At 44.8% G+C, this 14,442-nt stretch overlaps 1 protein-coding gene across 1 annotated transcript in view; it reads right to left on the minus strand.

Annotated features, from left to right (window-relative positions):
* The window catches only part of LOC115166457 (amphoterin-induced protein 1-like), a 51,924-nt gene extending 47,520 nt beyond the window's left edge, over positions 1-4,404 (minus strand). Inside the window, exons 1-4 of the mRNA XM_029720357.1 lie at positions 3,723-4,404; positions 2,850-3,461; positions 2,236-2,418; positions 1,000-1,488 (exon numbers count right to left, since the gene is read on the minus strand). Of these exons, the coding sequence (XP_029576217.1) occupies positions 1,000-1,488; positions 2,236-2,418; positions 2,850-3,344 (1,167 nt within the window). The 5' untranslated portion in view covers positions 3,345-3,461; positions 3,723-4,404. The remainder of the gene's footprint in view (positions 1-999; positions 1,489-2,235; positions 2,419-2,849; positions 3,462-3,722) is intronic.
* Between the last annotated feature and the right edge of the window lie 10,038 nt (positions 4,405-14,442).

Genomic DNA, 14,442 nt, shown 5'->3' on the forward strand with positions numbered 1-14,442 from the left:
CTAACATTCTCCTGCAAAGTGTCTTGATAAACTTGGGAATTCATTTTCCCGTCGATGATAGCAAGCTGTCCAGGCCCTGAGGCAGCAAAGCAGCCCCAAACTATGATGCTCCCAGGTGCTCTTTTGCAAACTTCAGACATGCAGCAATGTTTTTTGGGACAGCAGAGGCTTCTTCCATGGTGTCCTCCCATGAACACGATTATTGTTTAGTGTTTTACGTATTGTAGACTCGTCAACAGAGATGTTAGCATGTTCCAGAGATTTCTGCAAGTCTTTAGCTGACACTCTAGGTTTCTTCTTAACCTCATTGAACATTCTGTGCTGTGCTCTTGCAGTCATCATTGCAGGATGCCCACTCATGGGGAGAGTAGCAACAGTACTGAACTTTCTCCATTTATAGACAATTAGTCTTACCGTGGACTGATGAACATCAAGACTTTTAGAGATACTTTTGTAACCCTTCCAGCTTTATGCAAGTCAACAATTCTTGATCTTAGGTCTTCTGAGATCTCTTTTGTTCGAGGCATGGTTCACATCAGGCAATGCTTCTTATGAATAGCAAACTTACATTTTGTGAGTGTTTTTTATAGGGCAAGGCAGCTCTAACCAACATCTCCAATCTCGTCTCATTGATTGGACTCCAGGTTAGCTGACTCCTGACTCCAATTAGCTTTTGGGGAAGTCATTAGCCAAGTGGTTCACATACTTTCTCCAACCTACACTGTGAATGTTTAAATAATGTATTCAACATAGACAAAAAAACACAATAATTTGTGTGTTATTAGTTTAAGCACACTATGTTTGTCTTATTGTTGTGACTTAGATGAAGATCAGATCAAATTTGATGACCAATTGATGAGGAAATCCAGGTAATTCCAAAGGGTACACATTACTGTTTCTTACCACTGTACCTTTATTGATCCCCAAGGGGAAATAAAGATATCACAGGAGTACTGTACATCACAACACACAGCGAACACATTACAGAACCATAAACACCTTGAGCAGCACGTAGATCGTCTCGTTGAGGGCTTCGCTCACAGCGTAGCACGTATACGTCCCCGAGTCGTCCGGCTTCACCGGACCGATCTGGAGACTACCGTCAGGAAGTACCTTGGCTGTCTGATTAAGCCCTTCCGTCACCACTACATCACCAGGCATCACCCAGGTCTTAAACAGATCCCTGTGTTTAGTGTCACAGCGCAAGATCAGCGTCTGTTCCAACCAAGCTTCCTCGTCCGCCTCGTAGAACGTACTGCAGTTCATGTAGTCTCTGTTCAGGTCGAAGACCCCTACCCTGCTTTTCTGGGGCCCGGGGAGATAGCAGCTGTACTCATCTTTAAAGTCCAGGGCTGAGTTGAGCCGGAGGATGTGCCAGTGGGCCAGGAGACTATAAAGGCTACAGTCACAGATCAGAGGGTTGTTGTGGAAGTAGAGGCCATTCTTTATCCAGGCAGGCAGCACCTGCAGCTCCTCGATGGGGGGGACCTAATAATACAGACATTATGAGAAACAATTACATTTGTAATGCATGGGGGACCTAATAATAATAATATATTTTATTTGCACAGCATACTTTAGAATTCAGGTAAATCTCAAGGTGTTTCACACCTCACAGGCACATAAATAAAGTCCTGAAGTCATAACAGAAATAAAATCCTAAAGTCATAACAGGAATAACATCCTAAAGTCATAACAGAAATAAAATCCTAAAGTCATAACAGGAATAACATCCTAAAGTCATAACAGAAATAAAATCCTAAAGTCATAACAGGAATAACATCCTAAAGTCATAACAGAAATAAAATCCTAAAGTCATAACAGAAATAAAATCCTAAAGTCATAACAGGAATAAAATCCTAAAGTCATAACAGAAATAAAATCCTAAATTCATAACAGGAATAAAATCCTAAAGTCATAACAGGAATAAAATCCTAAAGTCATAACAGGAATAAAATCCTAAAGTCATAACAGAAATAAAATCCTAAAGTCATAACAGTGCTGTAGTAACACACACTGCAGTCTGCAAGGTCAACATCATGGTTAGGTCAAGTAAACACAATAAAGGTATAAAAAACATTATGCACGCACACACACACACACACACACACACACACACACACACACACACACACACACAGACAGACAGACAGACAGACAGACAGACAGACAGACAGACAGACAGACAGACAGACAGACACACACACACACACACACACACACACAGTCCTATACCTTGATCCTGTTGGAGGAGATGTCCATCAGGCTGAGTTTCTCCAGGCGGGTCTTGTCTTTGACCAGTTCCAGAGGGAAGCGTGAGATCATGTTCTGGGACAGGTAGAGTTTCTGCAGGCTGTGGAGACCCTGGAAGGCTGAGCGGTCAATCTGAGATATACGGTTGTTGTACAGCAACAGCACCTGGGAATATGGAGAAATGAACCATGTGTGTTTTAAACCTGAATTGTGTAGTTGCTTGCAAATACCAGGTAATGTGGCGTTATAATAATGAAACAGTAAAAGCAAGTGAAATAGATAATTAACTAAAGTGAAATAAACAATCAAAAATGAACAGTAAACATTACACTCACAAGTTTCAAAGGAATAGACACATTTTAAATGTCATATTATGTCTACATACAGTGTTATAATTATGTGCAAATAGTTTAAAAAATCTCTCTGTCTCTCTCAATCTCAGTCTCTCTCTAATCCCTCCTTTCTTGCTCTCTCTCTCTCTCTGTCTCTCTCTGTCTCTCTCTAATCTCTCTCTCTCTCTCTCTCTCTCTAATCTCTCTCTCTCTCTCTCTCTCTCTCTCTCTCTCTCTCTCTCTCTCTGTCTGTCTGTCTCTCACCTCCAGCTGCCCCAGCGGCTCGAAGATGAACTCGTCCAGCTGTCGCAGGTTGTTGGAGGACAGGTCCAGGTAGCGCATATGTTTGATGTAGACGAAGGCCTCAGAGGAGAGGAAGTGAAGGCCGTTGTGACTGAGCAGGAGGTTGTGGAGTTTGATGAGTTTCACCGTGGTCCACTCAGCCCTCAGCCGGGAGACGTGGTTGTAGCTGAGGTCCAGGACGGCCGTGTAGAGAGGCAGGCCAGTCGGCACCGTGGTCAGGTTCATCTTGGAACAGCTCACGATGTTACTGGCACAGATGCAGGTCTTGTGGCAGTTGAGGGTTGAGGCTACCGCCCCAGATGGGAACCAGAGGAGGGCCAGGGAGAGGAAGAGGTACAAGGCCCATCGAACCTGGATCCTCCTCAGGCTGAGAGAGGGAGAGGGAGAGGGAGAGGGAGAGGGAGAGGGAGAGGGAGAGGGCTCCGGCAGGGCGCCTGCTCTACGTGGAGGCAACATGCTAGGAGACAGTCGGTGTGTTGTTATTAAAGGAGCAGAACTTTCTGTATTATGGGTCTTTTTCTACACAGCATGGAGCAGCAGCTGGTGGAATCCCAGGCATCGCTTAATTGAGGTCTGAAAGAAAAGCAAACAGATTGTTGTTGAAAACAGAGACATGGCTGTTGGACAGGAGAGGATATCGTCATGGTTACATGCCTGATAGAGTGGAAGTATATCCCCTAAAATACATTCAGTCACACACACAATCACTATGAGAAACAATTATATTTGCATGCATTCAGATTTTAACAAATATATATATTTTTCATTTGATTAGTTTCTACAGCATTCCATTTGCTCCAAAACAGCATGATAATAATACAGAATGTATCCTACCTTAACGTCAGATCAGATTTAGCCATCCTCAATCATTCTCTGAAATGAAATCCATCCGCTACCAAATCAGACACGTCTGTTTATAATTTGCACTTCGTTTTAGTCCGTACAGTAATAGTCTCTCCAATGTAAGGACAACAAACGGGATGCAGAGAGACAGAGAGGAGAAATTCTTCCTCGCCTATAGTCCAGCTTCAAACAAAACACTCCTCTGCACCCTATCCAAATCTCCATAGAAGATTACGCAAGGATAAAATTATGCAATGATAAAATTATGCAAGGATAAGATTACGCAAAGATCAAAGAACACATGCCCTTGGACCGGCGTCACTCACCCAACCTGAATTGATGAATGACTGGGATAAATAGGCTATGGGTGCAGGTATGATGTATTTTTTTTTAAAGGTACAGATGTCGGATCGTAACGTGATCACTCTTTTGTCGCAGATATTTTTCATGATGCTTCAGGAAATTCAAATGAACCTCATTAGTGGCTGAAAATGAGCAGATCTCTTTTTATCCATGCGGGGGTAGTCGAGTCTTTGGGATCAGGGCTTAAAGGTAACCACATGTAACATATGGATTTGCATTAGTATACGCGTCAAAAGTCCCAATGCAAAGTTACTCCTCTCTTTTCTATTTTTCTAGTTATTAATATTGAGGACTCAGCAAGCCAGCCTATTCCCTATAATGTAAACTCCAACAGGAATAACTTCAAATGTATAACTTCAAATTAAACCAAATCATTTGCACTCATAAATACTGGTTTAAATTGTATTTTTTTAGCTAGCTTACAAGCAAATACTTTATGAATGTATTGTTACAAATCAACTTGCAAGGTTGCTAACCAACTAGCGTGCTAACGTTAGACCTACTAGCGTGCTAACGTCAACCCTACCAGCCTGCTCACATTACGCATGAGTCAGCCAGTTGCTATCAACACCTAGTTTAAAGCTACAATAAACTAAACCACTATTTATTTTTGGAAATAAATAGCGACCTCTGGACCAGTTATCAAAGAATGTTAGCTATCTATATTAAGTTATATTAGCCAGCAAGCTAGCCAAAAATGTACCCCTGTAGCCTACTTCACAGAGTTAATGCAGAAAACTTGACAAAACAAAAAGGAGAACAAGTGAGGTACTATGCAATTAGAGCAAGCGGGTACCATTTTCTCTTTGTGGGTCATTTAGAAGATATCTGGAAATAAGTTAATACATTTGTAATAACCCAAAAACATAACTATGTTTGTAGTTATAGGTAACCGGTTTGTGACTACAACTAAGTAGTCTTTTGCCCACTAAAGATGGAGTCATCTATGATTTTTTAAAAGAGGAAGCTAAATATTTTAAGCAGAAGTTTTTTTTTCCATCTCACCCTCTGAATGCCGATAACTGTAAGGAATTCTTTCCAAATAATGTTTTTTTTTTTAAACTAACAAACATACGAATAGATCAGTGAGAAGGCCAAATTACAAAGGAATAACTTTTGGAGGCTATTAAATCCTTTCAGTCTGGAAAACCCACAGGGCTTGATGGCATACTAGTAGATGTATATCAATACTTTTTTTATATACTAAAAGCCCCATTGTTAGCTTGTTTTAACTACTCCTATAGAAATGGTAGTCTGTCAGGTACTCAGCAGGAAGGTCTGATTTCTCTATTATTAAAACAAGACCCAGATGGCAAATATAAAGAACCAGTCCATATAAAACATTTACATTTAAGTCATTTAGCAGACGCTCTTATCCAGAGCGACTTACAAATTGGTGCATTCACCTTATGATATCCAGTGGAACAACCACTTTACAATAGTGCATCTAAATCTTTTAAGGGGGGGGGGTTAGAAGGATTACTTTATCCTATCCCAGGTATTCCTTAAAGAGGTGGGGTTTCAGGTGTCTCCGGAAGGTGGTGATTGACTCCACTGTCCTGGCGTCGTGAGGGAGCTTGTTCCACCATTGGGGTGCCAGAGCAGCGAACAGTTTTGACTGGGCTGAGCGGGAACTGTGCTTCCTCAGAGGTAGGGAGGCGAGCAGGCCAGAGGTGGATGAACGCAGTGCCCTTGTTTGGGTGTAGGGCCTGATCAGAGCCTGAAGGTACGGAGGTGCCGTTCCCCTCACAGCTCCGTAGGCAAGCACCATGGTCTTGTAGCGGATGCGAGCTTCAACTGGAAGCCAGTGGAGAGAGCGGAGGAGCGGGGTGACGTGAGAGAACTTGGGAAGGTTGAACACCAGACGGGCTGCGGCGTTCTGGATGAGTTGTAGGGGTTTAATGGCACAGGCAGGGAGCCCAGCCAACAGCGAGTTGCAGTAGTCCAGACGGGAGATGACAAGTGCCTGGATTAGGACCTGCGCCGCTTCCTGTGTGAGGCAGGGTCGTACTCTGCGAATGTTGTAGAGCATGAACCTACAGGATCGGGTCACCGCCTTGATGTTAGTGGAGAACGACAGGGTGTTGTCCAGGATCACGCCAAGGTTCTTAGCACTCTGGGAGGAGGACACAAGGGAGTTGTCAACCGTGATGGCGAGATCATGGAACGGGCAGTCCTTCCCCGGGAGGAAGAGCAGCTCCGTCTTGCCGAGGCTCAGCTTGAGGTGGTGATCCGTCATCCACACTGATATGTCTGCCAGACATGCAGAGATGCGATTCGCCGCCTGGTTATCAGAAGGGGGAAAGGAGAAGATTAATTGTGTGTCGTCTGCATAGCAATGATAGGAGAGACCATGTGAGGATATGACAGAGCCAAGTGACTTGGTGTATAGAGAGAATAGGAGAGGGCCTAGAACAGAGCCCTGGAGGACACCAGTGGTGAGAGCGCGTGGTGCGGAGACAGATTCTCGCCACGCCACCTCGTAGGAGCGACCTGTCAGGTAGGACGCAATCCAAGCGTGGGCCGCGCCGGAGATGCCCAACTCGGAGAGGGTGGAGAGGAGGATCTGATGGTTCACAGTATCAAAGGCAGCAGATAGGTCTAGAAGGATGAGAGCAGAGGAGAGAGAGTTAGCTTTAGCAGTGCGGAGAGCCTCCGTGACACAGAGAAGAGCAGTCTCAGTTGAATGCCCAGTCTTGAAACCTGACTGATTAGGATCAAGAAGGTCGTTCTGAGAGAGATAGCAGGAGAGCTGGCCAAGGACGGCACGTTCAAGAGTTTTGGAGAGAAAAGAAAGAAGGGATACTGGTCTGTAGTTGTTGACATCGGAGGGATCGAGTGTAGGTTTTTTCAGAAGGGGTGCAACTCTCGCTCTCTTGAAGACGGAAGGGACGTAGCCAGCGGTCAAGGATGAGTTGATGAGCGAGGTGAGGTAGGGGAGAAGGTCTCCGGAAATGGTCTGGAGAAGAGAGGACTGGTCCTGTTGATCTCAGTTAGTATTTATCCTGTGATGACTGGTCCTGTTGACTGGTCCTGTTGATCTCAGTTAGTATTTATCCTGTGATGACTGGTCCTGTTGATCTCAGTTAGTATTTATCCTGTGATGACTGGTCCTGTTGACTGGTCCTGTTGACTGGTCCTGTTGATCTCAGTTAGTATTTATCCTGTGATGACTGGTCCTGTTGACTGGCCCTGTTGATCTCAGTTAGTATTTACCCTGTGATGACTGGTCCTGTTGATCTCAGTTAGTATTTATCCTGTGATGACTGGTCCTGTTGATCTCAGTTAGTATTTATCCTGTGATGACTGGTCCTGTTGATCTCAGTTAGTATTTACCCTGTGATGACTGGTCCTGTTGATCTCAGTTAGTATTTACCCTGTGATGACTGGTCCTGTTGACTGGTCCTGTTGACTGGTCCTGTTGATCTCAGTTAGTATTTATCCTGTGATGACTGGTCCTGTTGATCTCAGTTAGTATTTATCCTGTGATGACTGGTCCTGTTGACTGGTCCTGTTGACTGGTCCTGTTGATCTCAGTTAGTATTTATCCTGTGATGACTGGTCCTGTTGACTGGTCCTGTTGACTGGTCCTGTTGATCTCAGTTAGTATTTATCCTGTGATGACTGGTCCTGTTGATCTCAGTTAGTATTTATCCTGTGATGACTGGTCCTGTTGACTGGCCCTGTTGATCTCAGTTAGTATTTATCCTGTGATGACTGGCCCTGTTGATCTCAGTTAGTATTTATCCTGTGATGACTGGTCCTGTTGATCTCAGTTAGTATTTACCCTGTGATGACTGGTCCTGTTGACTGGCCCTGTTGATCTCAGTTAGTATTTACCCTGTGATGACTGGTCCTGTTTACTGGTCCTGTTGATCTCAGTTAGTATTTACCCTGTGATGACTGGTCCTGTTGACTGGCCCTGTTGATCTCAGTTAGTATTTACCCTGTGATGACTGGTCCTGTTTACTGGTCCTGTTGATCTCAGTTAGTATTTACCCTGTGATGACTGGTCCTGTTTACTGGTCCTGTTGATCTCAGTTAGTATTTACCCTGTGATGACTGGTCCTGTTTACTGGTCCTGTTGATCTCAGTTAGTATTTACCCTGTGATGACTGGTCCTGTTGACTGGTCCTGTTGATCTCAGTTAGTATTTACCCTGTGATGACTGGTCCTGTTGATCTCAGTTAGTATTTACCCTGTGATGACTGGTCCTGTTGATCTCAGTTAGTATTTACCCTGTGATGACTGGTCCTGTTGATCTCAGTTAGTATTTACCCTGTGATGACTGGTCCTGTTGACTGGCCCTGTTGATCTCAGTTAGTATTTATCCTGTGATGACTGGTCCTGTTGACTGGCCCTGTTGATCTCAGTTAGTATTTACCCTGTGATGACTGGTCCTATTGACTGGCCCTGTTGATCTCAGTTAGTATTTATCCTGTGATGACTGGTCCTATTGATCTCAGTTAGTATTTATCCTGTGATGACTGGCCCTGTTGATCTCAGTTAGTATTTACCCTGTGATGACTGGTCCTGTTGATCTCAGTTAGTATTTATCCTGTGATGACTGGTCCTGTTGATCTCAGTTAGTATTTACCCTGTGATGACTGGTCCTGTTTACTGGTCCTGTTGATCTCAGTTAGTATTTATCTTGTGATGACTGGTCCTGTTGATCTCAGTTAGTATTTATCCTGTGATGACTTGCCCTGTCTGTCTTTGAGGGGATTTGTAGCTTAGTCCTTTCCAGCAGTGCTCTGTGTTGAGGATGACAACACACACACACACACACACACAGTCTTGGAGGGAGGGAAAGAGGGAGGCAGGGAGGGATGGAGGCCGTCAGACAGACAGACAGGCAGCGAGGCAGACAGTCAGACAAACAGGCAGGCAAGGAGGGAGGGAAAGAGGGAGGCAGGGAGGGAGGCAGGGAGGGATGGAGGCTGTCAGGGAGGGAGGGAGGGAGGGAGGGAGGCAGGCAGGCAGGCAGGCAGGCAGGCAGGCAGGCAGGCAGGCAGGCAGGCAGGCAGGCAGGCAGGGAGGGAGGGAGGGAGGGAGGGAGGGAGGGAGGGAGGGAGCAGTAGAGGGAGGGAGGGAACCTGTCGCCTACTCCTGCATGGCTTATGCAAACACAATAAACCACAACCACCCACCAACGATTTCACTCACATTCACAGCCCGGAGGGTTGTCGACTGGATCCAAACTGAAGTGCTCTGTTTCACTATTGTTTCACTATTGTTTCACTTCAAAGTGAATAGTTAAGCAGAGCAATTCAGTTGAAATCCAGGCTAGCACACAACAGCGTCACAACACAGTCACAACAGACCCACAACACACTCACAACACACCCACAACACAGCCACAACACAGCCACAACACAATCACAGCCACAACACAACCACAACACAGTCATAACACAGTCACAACACACCCACACCCACAACACAGCCACAACACAATCACAGCCACAACACAGTCACAACACAGTCACAACACAGTCACAACATGACCACAACACAGCCACAACACAGTCACAACACAACCACAACATGACCACAACACAGTCACAACACAACCACAACACAGTCACAACACAACCACAACACAGCCATAACACTGCCACAACACAGTCACAACACTGTCACAACACAGTCACAACACAGTCATAACACAGCCACAACACAGCCACAACACAACCACAACACAGCCACAACACAGTCATAACACAGTCACAACACTGTCACAACACAGTCACAACACAGCCACAACACTGTCACAACACACCCACAACACAGCCAAAACACAATCACAGCCACAACACAGTCACAACACAGTCACAACACAGTCACAACATGACCACAACACAGCCACAACACAGTCACAACACAACCACAACATGACCACAACACAGTCACAACACAACCACAACACAGTCACAACACAACCACAACACAGCCATAACACTGCCACAACACAGTCACAACACTGTCACAACACAGTCACAACACAGTCATAACACGGCCACAACACAGCCACAACTCAACCACAACACAGCCACAACACAGTCATAACACAGTCACAACACTGTCACTACACAGTCACAACACAGCCACAACACTGTCACAACACAGTCACAACACAGTCACAACAGACCCACAACACACTCACAACACAACCACAACACAGCCACAACACAACCATAACAGTCACAACACAATCACAACACAACCACAACACGACCACAACACAGCCACAACACAGTCACAACACAACCACAACACAGCCATAACACCGCCACAACACAAGCACAACACAGTCACAACACAGTCACAACACAGCCACAACACTGTCACAACACAGCCACAACACAACCACAACACAGCCACAACACAGTCATAACACAGTCACAACACAGTCAAAACACAGTCACAACACAGCCACAACACTGTCACAACACAGTCACAACACAGTCACAACAGACCCACAACACACTCACAACACAACCACAACACAGCCACAACACAACCATAACAGTCACAACACAATCACAACACACAGCCACAACACAGTCACAACACAACCACAACACAGCCATAACACCGCCACAACCCAAGCACAACACTGTCACAACACAGTCACAACACAGCCACAACACTGTCACAACACAGTCACAACACAGCCACAACACTGTCACAACACAGTCACAACACAGCCACAACACAGTTACAATCACATTCACTGGATGGATGGAGGCACCGAGCCACAGAGCAGGGAAACCTGGTAATCTTATCCAGGCGGGTTGGTTCATCCACCACCAGCTTTGATGAGCTTGTTGAATTCTTAATACTGTTATACTGGGCTTTATTTGGCAAGGCTATGGATGCTGGATTGGGTCGCGTCGACTATAAAAATAACTTTAGTCTCTGCAGGGACGCCCCAGAGATATTTGCTGTCCACAGGCCTGTTGTGCTGAACTTCTGAATTATGATTCTGTCGCTGTCCGTCTCAGGGGTGTTGACTATTTTTTTCATACAGCTCAAAGTGATTAATGTTCAGTTCGACTCTCTGTTACCTTCTGTGATGAGGACAGCTTTGCCTATTAACCAACAGTACAGCATTGGTCCACTTCACTTCCCTTTGCTCTTCATGTACCAGATAACGATGAAACTACTACTACTACACAAACAATTTAGTTTGTTATCCCTAGCATGTCCCTTCTCTCATCGCTTAGCAACAGGCTGAAGTAGAGTTGTTCTACCCATGTCTGTGTTGACAAACAGAGACCATGCACTACACCAAGCCAAGGACAGACCCCCAACAAGTGGTCATGTGATATGCTGTCAAAGAGTGGTACATCACATATTGGTGTCGTCATCTGGAATTTACATAAACTAGGTAGATGGGTTGTCTCCTACATTAACAATGTTCCAGCATACAGTGCTGCTGCCATAGGTCTGGGATTTTTATGAGACATGCATAAAGGCCTTAGCATCATGAGTTGTTTACAAGTACTCTTCAAACCTGTCTGTAAAGCACCTTGAAGACAATATCATGATCTGTCTGTTTTACAGAGATCCTATAATGAATTAATCTCTCGAGGGTCACAACTTGTAGACTTGTTTACATGCTGCTGTGCGGTTTGTTGCTAACTGTCACGTCCTGACCAGTAATAGGGGTTATTTGTATTGTAGTTTGGTCAGGATGTGGCAGGGGGTATTTGTTTTATGTGGTTCGGGGTGGTGGTTTGTTTAGAAGGGTGTTTGATTTATTATTTCCGGGTTTTGGGTTATGTTCTCTCTAGTTTAGTATTTCTATGTCTAGGTAATTGGGTGTTGGACTCTCAATTGGAGGCAGGTGTTTTTAGTTGCCTCTGATTGAGAGTCCTATATATAGGTATGTGTTTGTATTAGTGTTTTGTGGGAGATTGTTTCTGTGTATAGCTTCAAGCCTTACAGGACTGTTATTCGTCGTTGTTTCTTTTTGTGTACGTGTTTATTTTTGGTTCACCTTCTTTGCCAACTAAATAAAAAAAGATGATGAGTGCACATTTCTCTGCTGCGTCTTGGTCCGCTTTATCTGACGACAACCGTTACACTAACCTACTGTTTATATTTTTACCCTCACTCGACTTTTTTCATTCAATTCTTTCACTCCTGACGTTTATCTGGACGTGGTTCGTCAGGACCTCCACCAGCCGAAGCTAAGTAGTAACATTAACATGATGCCTTCTAATTGCAGTCGCTGTACTCATAATATACAGGAGAACGATCGCCTTATGGCGAGGATAGCTGTGCTGCAAGCCCAGCTTCAGACGCAATCGTTAGGCAAGGGTCATTTCAGTGTAGGAAAGGATGAAACAGCGTCTGTGCCACTAGTAAGTACAGATAGTATTATAAACCGCTCGCACAGTCCCCGCAGCAGGACAATTTTCTCATGGCCTCTGGAGGGAAATGCTGTAGGAATGCTCAACCGGTGTCGCTCATTCAGCCGGCAGAAACTTTCAACCGGTTCTCCCCATTAAGCGAGTCGGAGTCGGAGGCCGAAACTTCTCTGGTCTCTACTCCTCCCGTTGTGGGGTCTGAGACGCCGAAGCCTCCCACCATTAGCTCTGACAAATTGAAAACCCTAGTCATTGGCGACTCCATTACCCGCAGTATTAGACTTAAAACGAATCATCCAGCGATCATACACTGTTTACCAGGGGGCAGGGCTACCGACGTTAAGGCTAATCTGAAGAGGGTGCTGGCTAAGGCTAAAACTGGCGAGTGTAGAGAGTATAGGGATATTGTTATCCACATCGGCACCAACGATGTTAGGATGAAACAGTCAGAGGTCACCAAGCGCAACATAGCTTCAGCGTGTAAATCAGCTAGAAAGATGTGTTGGCATCGAGTAATTGTCTCTGGCCCCCTCCCAGTTAGGGGGAGTGATGAGCTCTACAGCAGTCTCTGTGGTGGCTAATTTCTGTATTACCAAATGAGGAGGAACCAACTTCACACACCAGTCAGAGTTATACTTAAACTACATCTTTAATAATAAGAGATTTGCAATAGCACTGACTTTGATTTGATGCGCCATTTCTAATGAACCATTGAAAGTCACAACACAAAAGTACAAAGATCTTTTATAGCCAAGATACACCCCTCTCAACCTATATGACGAACAACAGATACATAGAATGGTCAGAAGGTTAAGATTTGTATGAAAGATATCTATAATACATAGCAGACAGTTACTGCTGTGTCAACAGTTTTCATTGTTTAGACCAGTGTCTGGTCCTCCTACTCCAAACTAGAACCATCTCTCCCTGGTACGGTATAGAACCATTAGCTCATGTTCTCTGGAATGCTCTTTAGGTTTTATCACCCAAAGACATCGTAAATCTCCTCTGTCAGTGCTATCTCATAGAGGCCCATCCTCAGTAGAACACACACTGTCACGATTGTCGTAAGGAGTGGACCAAAACGCAGCGGGAAAACGTATACTCATCTTCTTTTTTTATTAAAGAAGGAAAAACAAAATAAACACGTATACAAAACAAACGGCTCCAAACAGTCACGTCAGGTGCAACAAACACTAAACGAGGAAATAACTACCCACAAACCCCCATAGAACAAACACCCCTATAAATAGGACCTTCAATCAGAGGCAACGAGAAGCAGCTGCCTCCAATTGAAGGTCAACCCAATAAGCACCACATAGAAATAGACCAACTAGAAATAACATAGAAATACACTAACATAGAACATAACCCAAACAACCCCGAAACACACTAAACAAACACCCCCTGCCACGCCCTGACCAAACTACAATAACAAACAGCCCCTTTACTGGTCAGGACGTGACACACACACAATAGTTAACAGAATACTCTATTCTGTCGAATAAAACAACCATTATAATGCAATACAAGCATTATAACATAATCTTGCAATTTTCCACGACATCTCACAACTCAATCGCTGGTTGAAAACTTTTTTCTGCCCCTCCCAAAAAGTAGAATTTGTAGATAATTGACCGCTTTCTGGGACTCAACCACAAACAGGACCAAGCCTGGCCTGTTGAGGAGTGACGGACTCCATCCTAGCTGGAGGGGTGCTCTCATCTTATCCATGAACATAGACAGGGCTCTAACTCCCCTAGCTCCACAATGAGACAGGGTGCAGGCCAGGCAGCAGGCTGTTAGCCAGCCTGCCAGCTTAGTGGAGTCTGCCACTAGCACAGTCAGTGTAGTCAGCTCAGCTATCCCCATTGTGTCACAAATACTTTGTGCTGTTGGAAGGAGGACCAAGGCGCAGCGGAAGTGTGGATACTCATATTTTAATTAACAAAAAAAGAGTAAAGCATCCA

This window comes from Salmo trutta, chromosome 28 (genome assembly GCF_901001165.1).
Source record: "Salmo trutta chromosome 28, fSalTru1.1, whole genome shotgun sequence".
Classification (NCBI taxonomy): Eukaryota; Metazoa; Chordata; class Actinopteri; order Salmoniformes; family Salmonidae; genus Salmo; species Salmo trutta.